The following is a 26,553-nucleotide window of genomic DNA, read 5'->3' as shown; positions in this document are numbered from 1 at the left end:
GTCAATATTGCCCCGTGAACTCCGCTGCTAGATTTTGATCAGATATAACTGCTGCACACAGTCGCGGACACCGTGGGGTTGAGTTCGTCAAGGTTGACAAGAACGGATGCCCGGGCCGGTTGTAACAATTCAATGGCAGATATAGCCTCGAGGTCGTCTTGCCTTGTCAGTTGCCTAAAGTAATTTGCCACGTGACCATTTAGGTGCATACACACGAAAAAGGGTCAATGTTGAGTATGCTTTCGTGCATTGTTTCCCTTACGTCGATATCAGACACATCGCTCACGAGTGAAGCAGTCGCAGCGGCCTGCGTTTCCAACAAACGTCCACGGTTGCACAATGCCTGACTCGACCTCGACATTGAAGTTCGATGTACGCCTTCGACCCCCCGACGACTAATAATATATGTACGCGCATGCCCGAACATATATGGAAGTAGCGCAACAATTTATTATTGCTTCATTTTATTATTTATTTATTATTGCAATTAATTATTGTAGATTAGAGGTTAGTGTTTGTTGAGAATGTGTGTCCTGTAAAGCCGTTCCTGACCGAACATCCAACGTACTATACAATGAAATCTCGATATTTTCTTAGACATTCGGCGATCTTCTATTTTGTAATAGGCTTATAGCGGTCAGTTCGCTCAGTGACAAAACATAGCGCGTATGTTCTATCTTCTGCACTGTTCTAGAGCTAAAAGCAAAGACGGACTAGAAAACTATCGAGTGTATCGGTTACAATTATCTACGTCTACAAAACCAATCGATAGGCCTCTGCCTGGCTGTGACAAATGCCAGAGTTTGGTCTGTTTGTTGGACCCGCTTAGAGCCTGGCTTTTGCGCAGTGACTTCAAGCAGGCGGAGCGACAGTTGGAAAAAGCATGTTTATATTAAGTGGCTACAACTTCGGCGATAACAAACCCATTAATAAAAGTAACAACGCTATCTATGTAAGCGATAATGGAAAGCTGAATACGAAAGCGTATGAATAGAAACCAGACTCGAAAAATCATCGCGTGCAAGGTAGATCACTTTCTCGTTTTGCCTGTTTCCATATTGATTCCCACATATATTTTCTAATATGGCAATACGATCCATTTTATGCAGTCGCTTCTATATATTAGCAACAATTGCGGTAGCCGGTACAGGGCTAACATAAGCTAGCATAGGCTGATCACTTGTAGATTACAACGACTTAACTACAAAATAAAAGGAGATCAGCGGGCGTACTATAACTGGAAGGTTTTCGACAGTATAAGAAGGGGCGTAGTAGGTAAAGCCGGTCCGCGAAGTGATTAATTTGCCTATATTTGGTTGGAAATTTTAAGGTTATGGAACGTAATAAATTGATGAACACAAAGTTAGTTATTATATATTATATATATAGCTAGATCATTTCAATATGCGAACCTACTCACTTACTACCTGATCACTTACTACCTGTAACGTAAGACATTTGGACGTAAAACGTAAGACATTTGGAAACAGAGAATACATCCAAATCATTCTAAGAATGAAAAACGAAAGTGTTTCCATCAAAGAGTTAATAAACTCTTATCTGAGCGGACAGAAAGCTGACATGGCAAAGTATTCATATAAAATTCTACACTGCTATATATGCTCTTTGGTGCTTTTTCTCCAGCGGTAACGAGAAAGACGGGTTTCTTTTGCCGCCGAGCCGACTTGTTCGTACTGAATCGGTGCAACAATGACGACGAAAATTCTTTAATTGAATTCGATCCTTCCTTGGCTGAGAGCTTTTGTTTTTAGAAGGGCACAACGCCCCCAGAACGAACACTGGGTCCTTCACCGAAATCCGTTTTCCCTCTGTGAAGGTCCCATTGCTTTATGTCCATTTAGAAACTGGCGGTATCATCCCTTTTTACCGTGTTGCCACATCCTCAACTTCTTAACCCTTCCATAATCTCGGCTCGTTTTGCTTGAGCACAAATTTCTGGCCTTTATGTCGTTACCTTGCCAAGCCTTGTACTTTTTTCATGCGCGTAATGACGTACGTCCTGAACAACAAACGGGAACGAGTGCTAAGCATGTAGGGTACGAGCGGCGAAAAAATTTCTGCACTTCTTTCGAACTAGTCGGCCAGCCCCTCGCTGCTGCTTCTTATGTTGTCGCTGTTAGCTACCCAAGAAAGGCTGTTTTTCCTTTCGTGCAAACCCCTGAAATCCTCCGGGATCCCGAGAAATTTCCCACGCCTAGGCCCCTACCCGCTCTATTCCCCTCTTTCTAAAGGTCGTCGCTTCTCGCTGTACGACTTCCATTAAAACCTACTCCAAGTGTAAAGCTTCTATCCATGTAATAAACGTCCCCGCCAGTACACTAGAGTGTACCTGCATATCTGTGTAGGAAGGGCAAATGAACAAGAAACAGCGCCCCGTGCATAAAGCGCGGTTACGGTTGTTGTTTGCGACGGTTTCCGCGGCTACGTGAATTAATGCTTACTTGTTCAGGTGTTAGCAAAGGGTAGGTACAAGCACAGGTTATAAAAATTGCGTTAACAACCCTTAGCAGACCTTTGTCGTTGGAAAGGCCGTGGTCCGCTAGCGATAAACATAACAAAGAAAATGAGAATGTGGAAAAGGATGAGAAAAGTTTAAAGAGTCTGCACGAGAGGAACCTTAAGAATTTGCCGGAAGAGGTTCTGAAAAAGCATTTGTTCAGACTGACAGACTCATTGACGTCTTAGTTTCGAACCAGCCTTGAGGTGTCCAATAAAACTGGCTATGCAGCGTTGACCAAAATACTTGGAAAGCAACGTAAAGATTGTACAAAGATAATTCTATATCGGACCCCCTGGCTTTTTGCGATTTGGGTTGCAGCTTTGATAAACACGAGAATGTTTCTTATTCAATGAATTTACATTTTACATTGTCCGTATATTGTCCTCAAAATGTGGCGTGCTTTTTATAAAGTAATCGAAAACCTGATGCGAACCACATCTCACATTAACGAACGTATTACTACCAATTGAATATTTAACTTATAAAAGTGTTTTTCCCGGTAGTGAATATTCCGCAACCAGACAATCAAGGCTATGAATAGTGCACGTGGTCCTTGGAACAAGCTCAAAGGCGTATACTCGTTATTTTAAGAGCAGGCAATAGAGAACCGAATGAGAAAGTGTCTATTTTTTTTTAAAAAGCGACATTCGCTTAGATGACGCCATTTTCTATTACGCTTGTGACTATGTTTCCTGTCTAGAAGTCGTACGAGTATTATCCAGCACCCACCATTTCGTACCAGCCCGAGGTGTCCGTTTAGCGACTTTATTTAAGGAGCTAAATAAGGCACAACAGCATCTAGTCATGCGGTCGTGCGCTTGGTCAATGGGTGTGGTCAACAGGTTTCTCGTGCTCTACTCGACGAACAGATTTAAAATAAATGATTTCCAGCTTGACAAACTTAGAAAATTTCTATCGAAATGGCAATGTTAGGACCTCCAATATTCCCTTAGGATATTACTGCTTTCGTCGATGGATCGTGTATTTATCCATACTACAGCACAGTGTACACGATTTACAAATGAATCAAAATCGACGATCACTTGTTAGGCCTGATTTGCACAGTAGGTCGACTTCAACAAAATCGGCTCAATTTTCGCAAAGCCACGGCTGAAAAGCTCCGAGCAAACGATACACGAGCATAGGACCAAGTAGGTAGTAAAGTCTTGAAGTTATCGGAAAGAGCATCAAACCGAGTGCGGTGATTCACTTTTGTCGCACACAAACATGGCCAATGCGCATCGGCGTTTTGTTTTTGTCGTAGAAACTTTGTGGCTGGGACCTTTGTACGTAAACGAATTTGCAATTTCATTGAAATATCCGTGGAGCTTCCTTCACTCAAGTCTGTGGCGGTTGACAAGCGTCAAGTTACTGTGGTCGAGACCAAGTTCCCGCTAGGCTCGTTCATAAGAGCCTTGTTGCCCTTTCCTTGCTGTGTGCTTTTGAAAATATCGCCAAAAATTTCAGCGAACAGTAGCTGAATCCGTAAGCTGTATTCTCGGCAAATAAGAGCCTTTGATAATGATTCTCTGTCATGATACTGTAGAAATGTGTTTTAAGCTGGAATTGACGGGTAAACATCAAGAGAACAAAGGTAAGATTTGGTAAAGATTCGCAAGCAAGAAAAAAGCCCAAATTAAGCTTCTCTTGCAACAGCAATATTATTATAGGAAACATAGTACACAATTTATCTATAAAATTTAGCTGTCATAGCCCAGATTTGTATTAACCATTGCACGCGTATGTATTGCTAAGTGCTTGAACTTCATACGCATTTGAAATGTAATCATCACCGAGTTGTTTAACAAACCCGAAGGCCACCGATTTGATTTTAACAGATATAACACTACTTCATGCGTATCGGAAATGTACAAGCCCGTTGTGCTAGTGCACCTGGCTGTTCGACTAGTAACGTCAGCACACACTACTAACTAAGTGTATCTTCCTTCGATATAAAAATTATGCTCTATCTAAATACATATTTGTCGGGCCCACGAAAACGCACTTCTTTTTCCACCTTTTTTTTGCTCCTTCAAGGTCCCTGATTATTTGTATACAATTTCTATTATTTCAGCTTGTCACTGACGCAGCTAGCAACTAGCGGCCTATATAAACGTTTCCTGCTTTCTTTCTTCGTGCGTTCAACTGGCGCGGCCGCCGTACTCCTGTGTTATGTCTGCTCTTTTCCGAGGTCTGGAGGCAGTACGAGGTACCAAGTAGGCCTGCTTCCCTTCTATCCTCCAGTGTCACGAACCTAGTCTACTTTCTCTATGCCGAAGGCGGCCAATTTCCCGAGCAAGCACATTAGACCAAGGAGAGAGCGGGTGTTCTTTCAGTGGCGACATCTTCGCAGAGCGACTGGCAGACATTTGAAACTCTCAGGCCTGGCCTGGCTCGCAGCTGCAGCCGTATGGAGCCAGCGAAGTACTTCCTTTTAATCAGGACTACTTGAGGTGTGACTGACGAATAACTCGTGAAGAAAACGGGGCTGAAAATAATGTAGGGAGAGCAGACTGTGACCACCAGGGTCCCCTGCGCGCAAACAACATTCTGCATGCGAAAGGTAAACGAAGTCAAGTTGCACGGATGCAGCCGCAGCCAGGATGGAAGCGGGGGCATCGAACTTCATTATCACTCGAGTTATATAATCGAGTACAGTTAGTTATTTTTTTTCGCGCTTTTTTACGATCTTTTATATTCAAGTTACTAGAATTATAATAGGTACTAATACTAGTACATATATATTGTTAATTAGTAGTGCGTTACGTGCATTATATATGGACCAGGGAAAAGTAAACGTGCAGTGGGAGAAGCATTTCAAACCACGAAAATCATACGCTCAACCCAAAATAGCACCGAGTATTGACCGACTGCTCAAACAAGTAATATTTGTGCCTAAACTTAACGTGCTTTTTATTGGAGCTGTTAACGTCGTCACTGTTAAATAACTGAAACGGTATATATATATATATATTGGTTGACAATCACAGGTTTCGCGGACTTTATTCCAATCAATAATTTCAAACGCATCAAAGCTTCAGTAAATATACGCTGTTTAATACAACACCGAAATGTATAGAGCTAATCGATGGTTCACTTTTCACATTTCGAATATAGTCATTTTTTGCGATAACGTTTAATATTACTATATATACATGTATGTAAGTAGATAATTCTGTGATCTGCGTCCATAATGTGCTCACAATACTCTTTTCAAGCTGAACGCTTCTTCTTTCAAGGCCTTTTCGTTTGTTTCGCACCAACTTTATAATGCCTTTGCACGTCTTGGACACGTTTACATAGTAAGCGTTCCGCTCATCTCGGCCATCTCTTGTTCAGTACTTTACTCACACAATGTATATCTATCTCGCATGCAAAAACTGTGCAGCTCCTGAGGGGCTGTGGCTGGCCTTATGGGCTACTTCGCTTTGTGGCCTGAGCAGTTTCAGTGAAACGCAACACGTGTATGCAGGACGATTCGCTTATAGCAGTTTGTTTACCAGTTAAATTTTGCCACTTTGCTATACGTATCGCAAATTAAGCATTAAAGTGATTTTAATAGCTAATAAATGCACCCGTGCAAATAGAAAATGAAGCCTCTATAATTGTGTCTATTTGTATCGCCGCATAGATTTCGTTAATTAGTATCCTTCGATCCCACAGCTACTTGCCGCCATGGCTTCCATAGCAATTTGTGCAAACGCTTCTTACGAATAGTAGAATGATCCTAGTCAGTGATCTTACGAACGTCCATGGCTGTCAGGGCTACAGAAAGACTACCTTCTGGTAACAACAACGAAGCAAGCTCATGGAGCTTCTCTTTTGTGGCATAGACTTTCACAAGCAGATATCCAGGTGGTAAAACTGTACCTACTTGACCAGTCTAGATAAATTAGGCGTACCATTGAATGGCCATGTCGCCAAACTCAACAGATGACCAACTTCAAAACAGAACAGACACCGGCCATTCAATAGAAGAACTGTTCTTTAGCGCCTCATCCGACTTAGGATCGGACATTGATGACGAATTGTTCTTCGAGGCGGAAACTGACCTCGTACAATCGTTAGAGCAAGTGTTGGAGACTGAAGTTTTACTAAGGGCAGCACATATCGGAGAGGATGATGGAGAAGTGTGTCTCGGTGGTGCTCCGAGAGATTGTAAGCTAGAAAAGGATCCTGACCTCGAATCGCCACTGTCATCCGTTGATAATTTTCCTTCGGTGTCAGATAGTGGATACCTAGCGGACAGTGATTCGAGTATTAGAACCTCGGCGGTCGGATCGTCTACAGATTTTCCCGACGCAGGGGGCGATACAGGTGTGCTCGCTAGTGTCACGCAACTTGAGACCATTTCGGAAGAAACTGGCTTTGATGATGGGGTAGGGCTTCTGAATCAAGACGAACGCCGCTTAGATCAAGACTCCTTTCAGAGTGTAAGTAAGACTACGGTCAGGCTAAATAAGCGAAGCGTTGTTAGAACGCTTGAAGGCTCGAGTTCTGTTGAGCTGAGTAGCCGTCTCTGGATAGCACCATTAACTGGCAGCGAAGCAGACAGATCAATCACGCTCACTTCATCGTCCAATGCCAGTGAACAAAATGAAGTTCTTGCATCTGCCAGTGATCAGATGAAGCTGGATGATAGCCTAACACAACGGGTCACACGAAATTCTGCTGGGCATTTGGCCCTTACAGAGCAAAGTGATGCCCGATATAGTAGAAACCCGAGCCCCTATAGGCGAATATCCGAGCAGCTGTCCACTGACAGCGATTCGGAGACATATTCTTTGGTAAGCTGGGCTAAATGGGACAGGATGCGAGTCGGTGTGTCAATTGTGGGGGCGGTAGCAGCAACAGTGACATTACTAGTTTTGTTACCTCGGGGTAGGCCGCATATGTAAGGCCCATGGGGATTTTTAGGTGAAAGCTACAAGTATTTAGTCTGCTTAAGTACCCGAGCATGCATTTGATTACTAGCCATACTGTTACTGGAAGTCTTGTTTTTAATGAATGCATAATATATACTATGGCAAAAAGCAATTTAAATATTTGTCTTAATAAACGAATAAAGCCCCGTAGTGTTGTATTTTTCTAAATATTCTTTCTTACGGATAATAAATACTTGCAGACGTGCATGTAGTTCGCGGTCGTATTTCGTATATACTCATACACGGGCTAGAGGCTTCTCATCAGCATATTGGAAATCTAATGGCAGATACTACGAAACGGGCAGTAGATCTTCAAACAGAGGTAAAGACAGAAATAAACACGCACATAAACTAGCGAACCAGTAATATTTTTAACATAATATTTTATGCTGTACTGATTTATTGATATTATTATAAGGATCGTAGAAGTCAGTCGCCTCTCTGAACATAAGTATTTTACATCTTCGAACGTCGTTAATAAGATCTATTGCAAGATCCTCGACGTTTTACAGATAATCTGTCATTGAAGCATGCCCAATAAACTTGCGCTCAGAAAAAAATAAGGAGGCTCAGAATGTTCCACACGCATGCGTGAACGCGACGAAATGGTTAGTCTATACATCACTACTTAGTATGCCGATTTGGCTTAAGCACTCACTTTAACTTGAAGCCCAAAAAAAATTGAAGATCGCTATAAAATTTCTAGCGGCAATTTTTCGTTCTGCAACCGTTTTATTCAGCAGTGTATGCAAGAAAACTAAGACCATATAGCCACTGCATCGTTTGCCTGTAGTAGTCCAATGATGAATGTCATGCAGCAGAACGAAGTTTATCCTGGCGGCTTTATGCGTCAAAATCAATGAGCCAGAAATGTACGTAAAGCTTGAACTTCTCACATGTTATCGGCAGTATTTGCCCTTTTAGGACAAAACGCTATGCATTGATATTTAGACACCTGATTCTTTGGGCGATGATTCTACGTTAGGTTTCGATTTGTATATGGATCCATGTAAAGGTTACAGTTTTGAAAGCTTTGTACGAAAACATAATAATAGGACGTTAGGGAGACTAGGTCGAGCAAGTTTTCGCTGCTGCAGCCGACTTAGAAAGAACAGGTTTAATAGGCGTTGAGTCGACAAAATAGGTACGATTCAAAAGGAAGCGCGTAAATGACTGTTGATTAAATTTGAGTTCATACGGGATTGAAGAATCACAGCTGTTCCGCGGGCACCGATCATTCGTGATGCTTAATGCAAAGAGTATTCTCAATAAGTACGGCTACAATCGGCTGAAAAGGATTCTGCGCGATTTCTAAATTTTTTTTTTATCGGGGATACGCGGTGTCTACAAAAACTTGCAAAAGTTCTGCACACCTCCAAAGAAATAAAGCACTTCATGCACATCAATTCTACTTTCATGAAGCATTATAAAACCTTTTTAGTAACCGAAGAAGGCAAAAGGAGTACTCGAATGATCCCGTATCTCATTACAAACATATTACACTTCTTAAACCTTATTCGAATATTTATAAACACTGCGAGGTACTCCTCAGATTTCTTCCTCAGACAAATACTCACACAGTAAATAAGCACCATTTACCAGCACTAACAAGCCGTATTATAGTAATTTCAACAAAACAAGGGAAAGGTCAAATTCTGTAGTCTGTTTTTCTTTGTCAGATGAAAATACTATTCACGCAGCTATTTGTCATTGGTATCAAACAGTATGCAAACTGGACCTGAGTGTGGATTCGATCTTGATGCGTATAAAATATATCACTGCAGATACCAATTGCACTGCGTAAGATTTTAATTAGGCCGCATAGTTACAAGTTTCTGTTCATCGTATATCGAAATAGATTCAAGGGAAGGTCGAGTTGTTTATTCGGCATCAAACGTGCCTTTATGTATATTGAATGGAACAACCTTTACTAAAAAAAAACTTCTAATAATAATGATAATAACATAGGCAAAACGAACACAATGATCCACCACTATCAATAAAGGAAAAGCCTTGCCGCTGTAAATGCTTGCGTAGCCTATGAGGTTTAGGTGTGCTTTCTCGACAGAACCTTTCGTTGCGGGCTCTGCTAGAAGATATCGAGCCTGACGGGATAACGGTCCTGCAATTGGCGACTTTCGCACCGAGCCATCGCCTTCCGGATTCGCGAACTAAGGCCACGCCTTACAAAAAAATCCGCCCTTTTACGCATTAAAATGTCCTGTCAAAGCCCACATATTTTGCGAAAGCAATCTCCTCTTCCCTTAATATGATATGCACGGATAGTTTTTAACGCGAATGCTGTAATAAGCTGGCTCATCTTCCTAGTTTTAGGATCGTGCGCGATTGCGAGTCCCTTCACTGCCTTCTTGACACTTCTTTCAGCTTAAGACTGCCAAACCTCAAATTAGCGGAACGGTCAGCCGTATTGGCATCAGAGCTACCCTTACGATGTGCAACATAAAAGTAGTATTCCTGTAGGATGGGCACTTCTCCGAACTGCGACATTTTGAGCGTCGGTCAGGCGACTGTTGCCATGTTCGGCAACCTGCACCAACGCTGCCTTAAACCCAGTTTGATTCGCATTTATCTGTAACCTCGTCTCCGAATACAGCTAAAAATCATATAGAATGGTGCATTATGTAGGGCCTATGAAAGAACGCTCAGTGTTTACTAAGGCACATAGCGAGCTTTTTATTTGCAAAAATCTAACATGAAACGTCACTAACGATAGACGAGACTTCAAGTCGCCGAAGCAAGCAGGGTTTTGTAACTAGTTTTACTGTGATTTTAATTTTTTCCATCCTGTAAAACTTACAACCTGGCTCGTCACTTCCAACAGCATTTGCAGATGATTTGTTTTATATTATAATGATTAGTTGTACTTACACTTGAACTACGATTTTTTACATAGGAAATTTACTGTGTTGCTTCAAAACAAGGATGATCGTCTTAAGAACACGACCAAATCGGTTACCCAGTAAATTTTTTTAAACAACTATTTCAAGAGTCCATTTATGGACCTCTCTAGCAAACTTATCAAAAGAAACAAATGCGCCTGAAAGCCCTTAATAATTTTATTGCTTTTAAAAAAATAAGCATTTTTAGGAAGCTCTGCAAAGAAGCCTCAACGAAAGCCATTTAAGTTCGTGAACGCATGATTATTTCACAGCTGACCGGCACGTATCTATTTTTAGGATCCTCAGCTGTCCCTTTACAAGCTCTGGTGAAGAACTTTTACAGGACGTGCGACAGAACTGTGCTACCTCACACATGATTATGCTTAGGCTAGGAAGGTTGCTATATTTAATATCTTAAAATCCGGCTGCCTACGCCCACATGAGCTTGGACTCATAGACCTAGGAAACTAATAAATAATTGATTCATTTAAATATACGTTTATCTCTGTTTTCCTGTTCTGTTTAAATATGGAAAATGATCTTTTTTTTTTTTTATGAAACTTTCACTGAAGATAAATTTCCTTAATTTTATTGAAACCAACGAAGTAAATTCATAAAAAACACATCACTTTCTAAACAGAAAGAAATTCTCAAAGAAAGATAGTCCTTTTACATGATAGGTTTAATGTTTGTTGCTAAGCAGTCATTCGGAATTGCAGTCGTGCTAATATAATAGAGGCTGTTACATTAAAAGCGAGTTGGGAAAAGGCAGTGAGAACGATTGGGACTAGATGTAGAAGGCTAGACAACTAATTACGTAGGCTTCACAAAGCATATTTGTTGTTACAGCTGCATAGAAGTAATGTTTTGTATAGGTAATATTTATAGCAATGTAGAACTGTTATGTCTGTGCGTTTATGAAAATAGAGCGACATGCCTGATTTAACAACTCCTTATCAAGACCGTCAATTTCAAATAGTTTATCATTAACAAAGCCACTAAAAGCTGTGTTGGTCGTCTTGGAAATTTATTTGAAGTTCAGAGCATTTGTATGCGAAGTACGCACAAAGATAGGTAGGTTCTTTAAACGTCTTTTTTTTTCATAAACGTCGATAAACAAAAAAAAAGTCGATGAAATTGAGTATCGATACTTGCACTTAATCTCTATCGATAGGTTTTTAGACGTCGATAAGAAGTTTAGTGCATTATTAGTTATGGCAAAAAAAAGCAACCTAATAATGCACTAAACTTTTGATAGATGTATCGTTTAGTAACGCAACAAGTTTATAATCGTATATAAATTGTTTTCTGGTTGATTATCCGTTAAAACAAAAATCCGATCCGACCAGTCGTAACCTATACTGGCTCAAAATTAATCTACCCTTTACCATAATTTTTTTTTTGTATACGAACTTCACGTCTCCAATAGCTGTTTAGCTTATGGTAACGGTTGACCGCCTCCCTCCAAGAAAAGGGATCATCAACCAATAATTCACGTTTCCATCCGATGCCTCATCGAGGAATCCTGTTTTGCTCTCTGCCGCTGATATCCGCAGGCGGGACTCTGACAGGACTCACGAAAAATTAGCGGGCAGCCATTTTTTTATCATGATACTTTCTTTGAAGGGGAGCTATTTTCTTGTCGCTTCCCGCGTTCTCTTCCCCCGTCCGTCCGAGTTAGATCCTTCTTTCGTTTCCGTCATCTGGTGTATGGCAACGCCTTGGGGAAACAACCCGCAATGATCTTGCCCATCGCACTGTATGACACTTCGTTGCGGCATCGACTTAAACAGACGCGTTAGGAAAATACTTCGTCTTTTATGAATTCACTGGTAGATTCTTCTTCAGGTGGTATGCAAGGACAAAGAAGGAATTGGTTATATGAAAGATGCGACTATAAAGTCAAGGTGAACTAAAAAGATACGCATATTAATAAGGTTGGCATCATGCGTTAGAGTCTTGTATGCATTTCTGCTACTGACTTTTTCTTCTAAAAAGTATAAAATTAACTTTCTGAAGATCGAACACTTGCATCGAATCGAGAGAATGTACTTGGTAGGATTAACAATAAGAAAAAAAGACAGGTGAGTGCAGTATAGAAAACCTGGAGCACTTGGAGGAGTGCTGGGTGAGAAGATGAGAGGTAATTGCCACGCGGAAAAAGCGGGACGGTCTGCAATTCCTGGCGTGGCATACCGTAATTACAGGTTGCCTTGATGTGTGGCCCTTTCCTTCCAGTTGGTCTTTCGCTGCTGGACTCCACTTTGCTCCAGCTTCACCTGATCTTAAAATTCATCGTCGTAGCGCTGTAGGCTCTTGTGCCAGCGCACAAGAGCCTACAGCGCTACAACAGGACACTGTTTGTGCGTTGTGCTTTCTGTACGTGGCAGAGAACAGATTGCTCACCAATTGGCTACAACGACATAGGACTCATAACGGCGTCGTTCCAACCGCTCCTTTGAGGAGTGGGTATCAGTAGTTTATTTCTGGGCGAGCTTGGAAAGCAGGAAAATACAAAAATGAAAACAGCATTTAGGTAAAGAGGGAGCAGTCTAAGGGTGAGATTGACAGTAAGTAGGCCAATTAAGGACACCGAATAAAGTTGGGCTTGACAGAGAGAACTCGCAACCACTGTCGGTCTGGACTTGCGGGACCAGAATTCGCTTCGCTTGGGCCGAAGCTGTATTTCCGGAGTTCTACCGGCTTGGCTTATCCGTTCCGTCTTGCTTTCGTGCTGCTTATTTGCAGAATTTTGTCCATCATGCAGAATACTGAGTTCGCTATGCAAAGAATTCCAAAGTAAAACGTTCGAGCCCGGGCCATCATCTAATCTCTAGTTGGGTATAGAAATACGTATAAAAAAAGATGTGCATAAAACAAGTGCGTAATGTATTTGTTTGCTAATATTAGAAACACGTTGTGGCCTAGGTTCAAATCTGAAACCATGAAACGTCAAAAGATACGGATATAAAAAGCAGATACGAATCACTCAACTTCTGAAGCATCATAGTTCTAATATACAGAAAGAATATACAGAGCTCTAACAAAAAAAGGAATCAGAACCGTCACTTTAAGTGTGGCTGTATATATATAACCTAAAGTTTTGTTTCATCTACATATCTATATAAACATATATAGCGTAAACTGTGCGAAATATTAAGGGAACCTTTAGGTAGATTCAAATATTCACAGATTCTTTTGTTAGTGGGTTTCGACCATATAAAGATTCTTACGAATAATATGCAACGATGGGCATGTTGCACAATGCTAAATAAAATACTGATTTCAAGAACTTTCCGTAAGTGTTACTTCGATACGACTCAGTGCCTTGGCCTGAACAGCAGGACAATGTAGATTCAAGTGCGTAGTTACTACAAATGGTTCATAACTAGATTCATAGAGAGATGCTTTACCTACCGAAGTATCGCGGAAGATTATCTCAAATTTTGCACAACGCAAATTCCTTCGTGCTGGTGTTATGTAACAACGGCAATAAGATATGGCTAGAGAGCTCTAAGGAATTGATCTGCTGCGTTCCCGTAAAAAAACGATAAGGTTACTTTTTCTAATCATTGTACAGTGTGATGCTTCATCATACACACTAAGATCTATAATAAATATATCGCAAGAAGGCATACATTTTAAATTTAAAACATTAATCAGCTTTTTCTTTGTTTATTTAATAGGTACGATACGTATGTAATCTTATAATGTTTACGTCATTGGCTGTAGTTGCAATAATAATAAGTTAATAAAAAAATAACTCATGCTACATAGAATATTGTCCTAATTCGGTCTACCTGTTTGATATCTACCATATGATAGCAGGTACTGATAGCCCGTCGAAACAAGCTTCGTTTGCGTAAAAGCCTGGTATATGACTTGATGTCATAATTTTTCATGAATTGGGCACCCAGGTATGTAACACTGGTTTCGTTTCCCAAATGCAGATGTAGTTTGTTTGATCTGATTGTGCCAGTTGCTTAATACAAAATGTTAGCTCATACAGATCTATGTTAAATTCTAGTACCACATGCTCTATTGTCCCCATCTTTATCCTACTCTTAACATAATAAATTAGGATATTGAGTTCGAAGTATTACCGCAATTGTCTTTTGTATAATTTTCCGTATATTGTTCCTCCCAGTAGTGAGCTCTCGTTGCAGTAAACGTATGCTGTCCTCCGTGTAAGATATACGTTATTACCATGCATAATAAAGGTTCTTCATCTTTTCATACCGCCTAGTTCGGGGCATTGGAACACCTACGATAGTTGCCGTTCGATGGACACGTAGTGCTGGTTAAAATAATCTTTTCTTTCATTTACGGCTGAACTTGCATTTTAACCAATTCAGCTCTGTAGTTCTCTTATACCACATCAAATTATACTCCTCTCTATCGTTGTCAATGTGGCTCTCAGCCACCGCTGCTGTGACGATTTGTTTATTCTGCCAGCGAATCTAATGGTACTTTGTGCTTCCCGCTTTTTCGAAGGTGCCTGCAATATATATCTAGCATTCTTCAGTGATGCTTCAGCTTAAGCAAGTAATAAGAGTAAAACAGAATTTGCCGGGGGGCGACAATTTAGCTTGTGGCTAACCTGTCAAGGCCTTGAAAAAGCTTAGATCGAGCTTCTTCCTCAAGCTTTCTCAAACTAGAAGTCCAGTTCCGCCACGACCCGGAGGTGATGAGCCCCTCCCTGGAACCCATGAAACTCCCTTAAAATTCACAAAATCGACCCACATGTCCCCTTCGTTGACCTCTGCCGCGTCTCTATATCACACGGCATCCTCCTACAGAGCTAAAATGATGAGGCCATGTTTGACCGTAGCTACACTAGGCCGCAGAACGGTACAGGAGTCTTGGGGAGCATCTAGTGACAGGAAACGCTTCCTTTGACACTTTCTTTTACACTACCCCTTTCTAGCTGGCGGTCTCCCGTTATTTTTGAAGAACTGACGCGGACATCTGTCCAAAAGTGTTCACGACTGTCCGGAAGTACTTATAGGGGTTGGCTGTGAACAAGTGAATCAGCGGTATACGGTGGTTGACATTGGAAACAGCAAAAGTGACTAGAGACTCTGGTGCGCAGTAAAAGCTTCATGTGTGAATTTTAGCGCGTTTTTTGGCTTTAGACGGGAACCCTATAAATATAAAGCAGCAAATATAAAGATACACTGAATAGAAGAATAACTTGAGGTATTTAAGAGTAGCAGACAAGGGCTCTTAAGACGATAATAGCCTCACGCTTCTATCCCCAGTTCCGTCGACATCCTACACATTTTATATATAAAGCTCGGCTTGTTTGAATAGAAACAGATCGTTAAAAGCTGAAGACGAAAGCTGGTAATGTTATTAAACGATTTTAGCTATCATAGTTCTCCGTAGGTAGTGACTTTTACATAAAATTTAAAAAAGCCACATCTATCCACTATACATATGAAAAAAAATGTGGGTAACGAGCACTAATAATAGGAATAATATAATTCCTAGGTCCAAATCAGTACACATGGAACTGTCGGGTGCCGAATAAATCACAGTGAGTTAGTCATATATATAGGGAGCATATTTCATACTGAAATTTTTAGAACAAAAACAAGAGAACCACCTCTGACAGCGCATCTTGGTCATAAACGGCATAATTTTCTGTAAAGCCTGGTAGCATTTTTATTTCTAATATTATCGTATAAAATAGTGAATTTTCGCAAAAATTTCATTCATTTTCAAGATGCTTTGTTTTGCGTCTGTCGTAAATAAGTTCGAAAACTCTAATAGCATATCACCTACTGTCACCAACCAAAATACACTAAAAAAACCTATATAAATTAAAAGATTTGACTTTAAATCTTACAATAAAAGCAATCAATACTTTTTAGATCACTTACTATATAGATATTGAATGCCCCATAAATCTTTCGTAAGTTGGTCGATAAGCCCCTAATGTTTCGTATTTGTTGATCGTCTGCATGTTTAACTCGTTCACTGCTCGTTTTGGTATAAAACATTAGCTTTATACGGACATGGAGAGTATAATTAAATCTCGTTGAAACGGCTCATACGTGTGGGTAAAGATATTACCTGATACTGGAGACAGATCCTGGTATCACAGAAACGGTGGAAAATGAAAATACGACAGAGAGATTCGGAGAACTATGGAGCAAACGAAGTTGGGACGGCGATAGCAGTGTTGATGATTCCGATGACTATTTCGTATTGAGGCTGTAGCCTGATACCGCATCTTTCGCACATAGCAACCTGTGATTAGACTTTTATCAGTGTGGCTGTCGGCATTGCCCGACTACGGACCAGTTTCTGCCGATGAACGGTTCTGCGAAGCCACTAAACCTTACCACGCAAGACCCTTTACGGCTAGCCACTACCTGCTAGCGGCCTGCCATAACTCAAACGTAGCTGTACGGTCGATAGAAGTATTTGTTCGGAAGGTCAAAGCAGTCAGCTCATGTCATCCACGCTGTTGGCTTTCAGTATAGTGCTAGCGTTAGATGTGGTGGTGTTGTTTATGCAGCGCTAATGTAAATACGTCACTTTCTTTAAACTCGCAACCGAGCGACTGAGTCCAGCGGCTCTGCAGAGGGAAACTGCCATGCAGCGAATGTCTCTTCGTCGGCCATCGTCTCTTCTACCCAAGCCTATCTTCTTCCGCCGACCAACTTATCACCGTTGCAACTAAATGAAAAGGCGAAGTAAAATAAGGAAATGAAGAGAAAAAAACGGCTCCAACAGAAAGGTTGCCACTTTTCCCGAAACCGCCCAATAGAGGGCCTTCGCATCGGGAATACACCGACATCCAGAACGGCAGTAACAGCGACTGGTTGAGTCAGACTAAACGTCATCATCAGGCCGCAGTGTTGCCGCAGCCCTTGGCAACTAATATCGCAGTCAGTGGTACCGTTTATCAGCGCCGTTTCTGAAAAAATCGAAAGCATTAAAAACATTACTCACGGTCGCCCGCCGGCCAGGACCTGATTGTCATCAAGTCCTTAAAATTACAAGCCACTTTCAGTTACATTGTAACCATCATCAGCACCATTTCTGCTTGACGAGTAGGTAAGTTGGGGATCGAATTGAAACTCTGAGCATATAAGGAGAAGACGATACATAGATATGTGCGCACTATTTATATGCCATAGGGAAACGCAACGAGAAATCAAATTCGTCTACTAGTTTGGACTCGATAGAGTCATACGCAAAACATCGAAGCCTGAGGTTGTGCGTTGAATACATGCGAGTGACGTCGAGTCCTCCCGAAGATGGTTATGGCCTCCTGGATCTATAACTGTTTTAAATTAAGTATTGTGATGTACGTGCTTGCTTCGTTGGGCCCCATATTGTAGAACTCGGGTTTTCACTAAATGGTAATGCAGACAGTGCGCTGTAGCAGAGATAAAAACAGAACTTCCAATTTATTACAGAGGTGACTCATGTATAGTGACCTGCAGAACGAATAGTACAAATCGCTTGATTTTAAAAGAAAAAAACCAAGCAGCAAAATGGAAAGTCAATAATTGGATACGTTTGTGCGAGGAATCGTAACCCTAAGGCTATATTTGATTGCAAAATAGAAAAACAGTCAAAAAGTGTAACAATATATTATATAATTTAAGATTCACTATAAAGCGTAATTACACTGATAAAGAATAATATGGATAAATATTTTTTAACTGACCATAGTATATCTTATAAGCGATTATTGTTAGCATTTAGTACACAAGTTAAGCAAAATTAAGGCAGTCTTCTAAAAAAGCATAATCGATTCCATATATATATCTATAATTTCAACTTTTACATCATATATTTGGATGAAATGGTTGTAAATTATAAAGGGTCGTCAACATTTTTGTACCACGTGCACAAGGCCTATCTGTACTTTATCTATTGACGTCGTACCGCCGAGCTGAAATAGCAATTAGCTTACAAGATTCGAAACGCGCACGTACTGCAGAATCAGAACATTTCGATATTCGTTGGCCTTTGACGCTTTACGTACGGCAAAGTTAAATATCCTCTAGAGAAATAGCTTTTGCTGAAAAATACCATCCATGGAACTATACTAACTTCCATAACATAATTAACGGAATCCATAAAGTATTTAAATCATTCGTCGTCGCATGGCCATGGCCAGAAGGTCTCACTGTACAGGTTCGAAGCTAACTTAGCAAATAGGCTTGTGAATGTTGATGCTATTGTATTGTAACAATTGAGTTATCTTCTACAAAGTAATAGTCCATTTCGATACGACGTAAATCAGAGTTGACGCTATTGTTCAGTGTATACGTTTGTGTGAGGATATTGTAGAGCACTCCCTGTAGCGTTCTTAGCTGTACATGGTGTGTGCATATGGACAACTATTCCAATCGTTGCCACTATATTTGGATCCGACTGTTAGCTCTTTACCTATGTATACTCCAAAGCCTAATTGTTTCGCCAGTGGCCAAACGAAAGCGTGCAGCTCATGCACGAAGCTTCTAAGCTTATATTGATTGAATTGGTCTCATCTCAGAAACTCATCAACAGCACAGGTACGTTCGCGAATAGGCAACGCTTGATTTTATGTCTTAGTCGTGCGACAATATTACGATTCGGACTCGTTACCAAATTTCGAGGGCATTCTCGTCCCGTCTAAAGTTAAACGTGGTGCCAGCTCGACCGAGCCGAAGATTTCCGACTCGTGTACATCTCATTACTAACACATGGCACTCCTATCTAGGGAGCAATATACGATAATGTTATCAAGCTTTTACAGGGATGCAAAAAGGGGTTCCCTCGGCGGGGTCTAATCTCTGCCATCCACACAGCGAACACGACGATTCTACTATTTGCCACCCGATTTGATCGTACATATAGGCATGTACCGCAGGCCGTTCATGTGGATACATACTTAAATCGTTAACATACAATAAACAACACGGTATGCTATTTTGTAATCGGTATCGGTACGTTTAAGCGTACATGCATTGCTATGTTTCTAGCTCCATAGGATCTGATTCAGTTTCAATTTGTTTCATTGAACATTCAAGATAGAATCTATAAGGATTTGCTAATTGTAATAGAAAGAAATACAAATCTCAAATGATTTCATGTCCGATTGATTTCATAAAGATTCATTTGATTCCAGAATCTGCGAATATGTTTACCGTTTACAACCAATCTAAATTCACGTTAGTTTTGGCATTATGTTGACATCACAAATATATATTCAAGGATCATCCCTAGGAAACCAAACAGAACTGAAAATACAAATAAACATTTTAGGCAGCATTAACGATTTCAAACCGGGGATCGATGTGTTTACCTACCATTGAAAAGAGTTTACAACAACTTGTTGCTTCTATCGAGCCAGTGGCGTCCTGACATCCCTCGTGAGTAGCGGATTCGCAATGTAGGAACACAAGAGTGCTGGTAAGTAAAATGATTTCCAAGGCGAGTCTATGGCCGCCTGTCTGTGCTCAGTATACTCTAGTGTCTCAAAGGTAGAGTCTGAGTGCGCTTCTATCTATGAAAAGTCATGGAGTAAGTGACTGGAACTAGCAAACGAGGCAAAAATTATTCACTAAATTCATATGCACAGTTACGAATAGCTAAATCATTCGTTCGCCTATTATTATAGATCCTGTCCCATTACCGTTCCCATTCATGTTCAAGACGAAGTAGTCTCTAATATTACCATAACGCGATTTGGGCTGCAGCGTCTACTTGCTGTGTAAATGTAGATCAAGAGGCAGTTGACCGTCCATGCTTCGTTGACTGAATATGACTGATGATGGTGGTAGCAATGGCGGCTTTGAGGAACAAAAAACTTCTAGTTCTTTAACGCTTCTCGTGCTTGTAGATCGCTAGAGATCCATAGAAACACCTATCTGCTATTAGCTTCTCAAACGGTTAAAAATAGTCGTCAGCGTGACCGGCATGACAAAACAACAAGATATTTAGATACACGCGGTAATCGTTGATATTTGTGAGAAAAAAAAATAAACGGCTAGTCAGTAGTTGGAGGCAGCCTATTTATTAGCCCAATTTCTTATTTAGTTTAATATAGCCAAGGTCAAAAGCTCGGATGTGATCTGTTTGTACCACATATTTTTACGTTACCTATAATAACGCGATCGTGAAACTGGGACGACGTTAGCTTAATTAGATGACGAAAACAGATTGCTGCTGAGGATCGAGAAAATCTAATACACTACAAATAGAAACCATAACGGCTGTCGCGCTTTTCAAACGTTCCTACATCGGACACAAAAACTTTAATATTCGAAATCATTACTGAGGTTTAGCTAAGAATCAAACTCGGGACCCTGAAGTTGGAGTATAGCATTTTTATTCACCCCAGCCGCACGATTGTGTAAACATATTTCTTACAGTAACTTGTCCTCGTGATAGCTTAATGGGTGTTTTGCCCGCTAATTTTTGGTGCACGTTGTGGTGTGTGGGTGTAGACAGGCGGACGGTTCGTTTCGCGCTGGCAGGAGCCAGCCAATCGTCTGTCTAATGAAACGCCTGCCTAACGGCGGTTTTGGACGCAAAATTCGGAACGTACAGGCTACGGTAACGTCTACAAAGTGGCGACGTTAGTAAACTCATATAAGCCCGCCAAATGGCTATTGCTCTGAGGATAATGTTGAACATAAGGCAGCATAATACAAATAAAAAACAAAACATTCTCATAGTTTTACCTGATAATCGGTGTTTCGAAATTCAAGGCGAAGATGATGGGGTAAACTGGAAAAAATAATATAAGAAATATCGCTCTTGAAGACATGCCGTTTTGTGAGAATTACCGCGTCGATTGTCGAGGAATGCGGAATGTCTCCAGAAAGGTTAGGCCATCTATTTCCATTTGCAAAGTTATACAACTAGTAAAATGCTGCAAAAAGTTCTGACTATGTTTTTTTGGCCACAATCAACGCAATTCTAGCAGAATGTGTAAATTATTTATTTTGTTAGCTACGTTGTTTTTTGACGATTATTAACTAGGGTCCGTCCTTTATAACAACAAATGAAATTATGCACATTTTTGAAGTTATCGGCTTGTGAAGACTATCTTGCTACAGGATATTCTCACCGGCAGAAATTCAGCGGTTTTGCAGACAAGATCTTTTATGTACAAAATTAAAATTTAGTGCGTCAAGAAACCGCAGTGCTTAAGCAATAGACTCCTTTAAGCTAATCAAATAATGCATACTACCGCGTTCAAATAGCGACGTACAGAGACATCGAAATGCGGCGAATTAGTTGTGCTCATGGCCGCTTCAGCGAACATGAGCACAAGAAAGCCCGCGATATTCAAAAGCGTGTATCACCAGCGTCAAGCGTGTGTTATGGCTATATCACTGTTTTGAGCACTCGCTGTGAAACCACAAAAAAATCTAACTAACAACATGATCATTTTGATCGATGAATTCGGTAAAAATGCTCTATTGTGCCGAAAAAATGGGTCAAAATTGGAGCTCGTTGTAGCACACTATTGGCCCCATTGGCGTCCAAGTGGTATTAAATAATCAAGCCATAAAGATAGTTTTAGGCGATTCCATTTGGAACTGAATAAACTAAGCGTGAACACTTTTATATCGTTCATTATTTTGTTTATAAATACAAAATATTTTCAATCAGCTGACTTGAAGGAAAAGGTATACTTCTTGCAAACGTGCCCTTTAAACCCAGGTCTTATCTGTCGCACGAGCACATATGTCCCAGAATAATATGTGCAAAGTTGTTTTTTCAAAACTTTTAATTTTTATTAGAAAAATGAATGTCATCGCTTTACTATTTTACCGAGAACAGGCTACATTTCCCTAGTTCTATCGATACTTCAAAGATTGACCTCACGTTTACAAACACCTTGTATGCGAAAAGTCAAATTCATCTTTGAAGTACATGCAATTCACAACTAACACAAAAAAAATCCTTCATGACTATCTCGTCCTGACCATGATGGAGGATGAATTAAACTTTTTCTAAATCGCTCAAAAATGTAGCATTGCCTATATCTGCAGTTCTACTGTACTGTGGTGGCAGTCTTTTTCAGCAAGACTGTAGAAGATCCCGTTGGGTTAGAAACCTGCTGTCGATACTTTGTCCGCCTTCGATTGTTTTTAGTCAGGATTCTAATCTAGGTTGTTTTAGTCTAAATAGGCACAGGTATCTTTTCTCACCAATTACTTGAGCATAATCAAATCGGAGTTTTATTGCTCATGAGTGTGTTTACTATGACGGCAAAGCTGTCCATCCCCCTCCGGACAGGCACAGGTTTAACCAGTCCTTCCTGTACGGTCGGTTACACGAAGCTAGATCTTTCGAATGGAAAACAATCACAGTCTCTAAGACAAGTGTCTTTTTAAACAAAACTTTTTATTTCCGTAAATATACCTATTGTATACCACCAATAACGCATACTACGAACAAAGAAAGCGATTTTTTTCCTCAATTCTATTCGATACGATAGCTTGCTCATCACTGTGCAAAGAACTTGAGGTTTGTTTGTTAAAATTAATTCCAGTGGTGATCTGGATAACTCCTTTTAAATATGGAAGAGATGAAATGCATCATGTTAGAAACCACTATCAAAAAATTCTAAATATCACTGCACACGTCGACTTGGGCAGACAGCGGTGGTCGTCAATGGTAGTTCCATGATCCTGTGCTCGGTATTTGCCTTAAGCCATGTTTGTTTGCCATCCCATTGCATGCATCTACAAATACTGCATACTAGAAAGCCGTATATTGACTCAATTTTGAGTACAATCTTTGTAAAGCATATTAAGCTTAAAAAAATTGTGTGTTATTTCCAGCTCTTCCAGATGGCAGCCCCAACATCTCAGAAATGACCGAGGTAAATGTAACGTAAGCGTTAGAGTAGCCACGGGAAAAATCCCGATTTCTTTCGATCACGCATATGCCTTTTTGTTCTAAACTGGTTCGAAACGCTCGCCAAAACGAACGCTCGTAAGTACGTTATTCCGTCGCCTGTATGGACTGAACCAGCATCTGATTTGCACACTCCCTATAAAGCTAAGAATACTAAATTAAGTATTTCGCAGTTAACAAATATACCGTAGTACAGTCACAGATGTAGAAAAGGTTTGAGTTCGATTCCTGTTTGTCGCGGTACATAGCACAATTGTGTGCTTTTCTATTAGTGTCACATAAATGCTTTAAGTTTTTCATGGCGGGTCAACAACCTTAAGGTTAAATTCAATTATAACCGTAAGTGTTAAGACTGAGCCAGTTTTCCCTTATTGCGATGGTGATAGCACTGGGCAATTGATACAAAAGTCATAACGATGTCAGCAGAATAGGTTTGTACTATCGGACACATCAGGTATGGTTGTACACGGTTTTCCTCGGTAACGATTAAACTGTTCGACCAAAATAGTCCGACTTCTTCAAATTCTTCTACAAGAAACACTGATGGGCAGAATCCCCGTGACAGATATTATCGTAACTGTACCTGCGAGCGGTAATTGTAGGAACTCTAAACTAAATTGGTGTTCCAGTAATATCGTTACGTCTAACCTTTTAAATTAGAGCCGTGTAAGTCAAATTCCATTGGCATTTGGGGATCCTGTAGTTCATATAGGGAGGGGGCTATGTCTATCCAAAAATCTATGAAAAAATATCTATGAAAAAAACATGACAAAATGACTAGTACAACATGGGCCTATATTCGTAACAAGTTAGGTGACACAGCGGGCGGTTCGTTTAACCTGTGTGCAATTACTAACATATCCTTTAGTGCGAATAGTTGCAATCTATTGCAAAACTTTATAAGCCCCCGCAGAGCGTGAGAATGACCGACTAGAAATGAAGTTAATCGAAACAATGCCCATTAATTTCCTGTTTGCGATTTGGCGTATGTTTCAGCATTTCTGCAAGCTATCCTCAAAGAGGGAAAGACCTCGAAGCTAAAAAGATTTTCTTGTAAGCATATTAGCTATCTAATACATATATCTCTAACGGTCGCAGAATAAAAGCTGCAGAGTACGAATTTTTAAACTAAGCGAATATTAGTTAACTTTTATTGCGACGCACTAATACTCTAATTGGTGTTCACTACTAGTTCTCTAAAATAACTTAAGACTTTATGAGGAACGTTATACTTTTACACGCCTAATTGTCTTTCATACAGTGTCACTTATATAGAATACATTTCCCTCGTTCGCTTATTTTTTATTAGACCTTGACGTGAGATAAGGACATGCACAAGGAGATACTAGTTAGGGTTCATTTCAGGGTTGCTGCTCGGGTGTATCGCACGATGCTGGCGTTCATGGTAAACCTGTCAGTCACTAGCGCCTTAGGGCATCTATTTTATTCAACATCGATTTCATATTGTTTTCTTTTTCAGATCAATGAGCTGACAATTCAAGCGGACGACTGACGCGCCAAACTCGTGAAGCCGTCTATGAAGAAGACTTCCGAGCAGGTCTAACGCTTTGAATTTTTTTTGCAATTACTAGTATTTGTTCTGCAATATATATTTGGTGGCATAAAATTTCATGAACGATTCGTTAGTACTACACACATCAAAATCGGCTCTATGATTCCCGTTACTGGCATCAATGCTAGCCAAACGCATCACCTTGATCATTCGATCCGCTGTAATCTCGAACCAGTTGCTTCCCAAGTCGTCCACAAAACTAAGGACAAAAATCCGTCAGATTACGTCGGTCTGAAGGACTTTTATTGTCTTGCGCCAAAAAAAAAGGACATTTGCGGTTCGCGCATTTTGTTTTGACGTCTAATATTGCCAATACTTTCGAATGTTTTTAATGACGTTCGACAGCAAATATGCCCCGTAATGGTATTAATAGTTATTATCATATTCTAGTTGAAAATCTTATAAAAACAGTATTACCATATTCAGCTAGAAAAATAATTGCAATTTCTGCGCCCTAATATCGATTAGCCGATACCTTCTAAACACCCAAAAGGTGTTCGACTAGTTTCTGCCAATAGAATGATAAATCATGGAAAGAAAACTGATCATAGATTAAGGATGGGTCACCATTTAACATTTGATTGGATCGTGTGGATTGGCATAGTCACTTAATGACAGAATTATAATTAAGATATAGGCTAGATAAATTTCGTACGAAAGAACTTGAGTAACTTTTAGATAAGTGCTTAGAAAAGAATATTTTCAATTAGGTGGTCAACCTCTGAGTAAAATAATGTGAACTCTGAATTATTCACAAAGCCTCTAAACTTTGTGGACCACCTTTGGAAAAAACCTAGCACTGGTATCGTTCTACGGCTGTCGTTACGTCGCCATCATTGAATACTGTGTTATAATAGTTCTTTTCGCTCTATTTTAGCATCTAAGCGCCAATAACTTTGAATAGCCAAGAAAAACCGTTCTGAGAGTCGTATCAGCGACCTGCTACTGTTCAATGCCACATTGTATATGTACAATAACGACAACAGCTTACTGTGGTTTCTGAAAATACTTTCAGATTCGGTAAGATGAAGATCAAAAACGTTAAACTATATATTGACTTCCGCTCGAAACTTAAGGTCGTCATGAAGGACACGAAGTTCGGCGAAAGAACAGGTACGTCTCACCTTGGGATAATACCTTATGAACATGGTAGGCACACTATTTCGACCTGTCACGCGTTCACAATTGTGACTACTTAGAATGTATAGCTAGTTTAGTCGTCTTAACTCACTTGCTTTTCGCCACTTCCAGAGCGAAGTGTCTTTCGCCGACGCAGTTCGATAAGAAGCTACCAGTGAGAGAGACCACGTGCCCAAAAAGGATAAAGAAGACCTTCGATAAGAGCCCAGTTCCATACCGCCCACAATTCCGCTTCCTGAGAGGCAACACAAATAAGGACACCTGTATGACCACATTCTCAACACGATACACTCGTTCCTGATTAGGTATTTACGCGATTGCCGTCAATAACTGCTCGCAAGTCGTACGAAGCTTCAACTGTGCGATGAACCAATAAACGTTCTTTAGTCTCGGGTAAACTGAAAAGCAATAGTGGAACGGACGACTACATCGTAACATTAAGACGACTAACGCAATAAATAAGCAACTGTTTAAAGAGGTAAATCAAGGTGCCTTTCTTATCCCCCGTACTGGTTCAGCTATATCTATTTTCGCTCAATTCACGTAGCTTGCTTTGGCCTATGTTACGAATTTGCTTTCTATGTTATTACTCTATTTCATCAAGCTTGC

The 26,553-nt window shown here is 40.4% G+C and overlaps 1 protein-coding gene and 1 long non-coding RNA gene across 6 annotated transcripts; both read left to right on the top strand.

The window, feature by feature from the left end:
- Positions 1-6,196: 6,196 nt before the first annotated feature.
- Positions 6,197-10,873, top strand: LOC111261820 (uncharacterized). 3 transcript variants are annotated; one of them, XR_015311677.1, is made up of 3 exons: positions 6,197-7,308; positions 7,647-7,768; positions 10,644-10,873. XR_015311677.1 is itself a non-coding variant. In XM_022835636.2 (2 exons), the coding sequence occupies exons 1-2, from the start codon at positions 6,430-6,432 to the stop codon at positions 7,656-7,658; spliced, it is 537 nt and encodes a 178-aa protein (XP_022691371.1). In that variant the 5' UTR covers positions 6,197-6,429; the 3' UTR covers positions 7,659-7,805. The 3 variants fall into 3 exon arrangements, 2 of the variants coding, with proteins under 2 accessions (XP_022691371.1, XP_086824980.1); XM_022835636.2 differs by lacking the exon at positions 10,644-10,873 and having other exon boundaries at positions 6,197-6,954; positions 7,647-7,805; XM_086968854.1 differs by lacking the exon at positions 10,644-10,873 and having other exon boundaries at positions 7,647-7,805.
- Positions 10,874-20,368: 9,495 nt separating this feature from the next.
- Positions 20,369-26,427, top strand: LOC111261821 (uncharacterized). 3 transcript variants are annotated; one of them, XR_002681219.2, is made up of 6 exons: positions 20,369-21,184; positions 23,156-23,196; positions 24,228-24,284; positions 24,712-24,789; positions 25,820-25,917; positions 26,056-26,427. It is a non-coding gene; the product is annotated as an uncharacterized LOC111261821 (long non-coding RNA). The 3 variants fall into 3 exon arrangements; XR_002681216.2 differs by lacking the exon at positions 24,228-24,284 and having other exon boundaries at positions 20,380-21,184; XR_002681218.2 differs by lacking the exons at positions 23,156-23,196; positions 24,228-24,284 and having other exon boundaries at positions 20,387-21,184.
- Positions 26,428-26,553: the final 126 nt, after the last annotated feature.

Source organism: Varroa jacobsoni, unplaced genomic scaffold (genome assembly GCF_002532875.2).
Source record: "Varroa jacobsoni isolate VJ856 unplaced genomic scaffold, vjacob_1.0 scaffold_597, whole genome shotgun sequence".
In the NCBI taxonomy this organism is placed as follows: Eukaryota; Metazoa; Arthropoda; class Arachnida; order Mesostigmata; family Varroidae; genus Varroa; species Varroa jacobsoni.
This window is presented reverse-complemented; position numbering and strand designations above follow the sequence as displayed.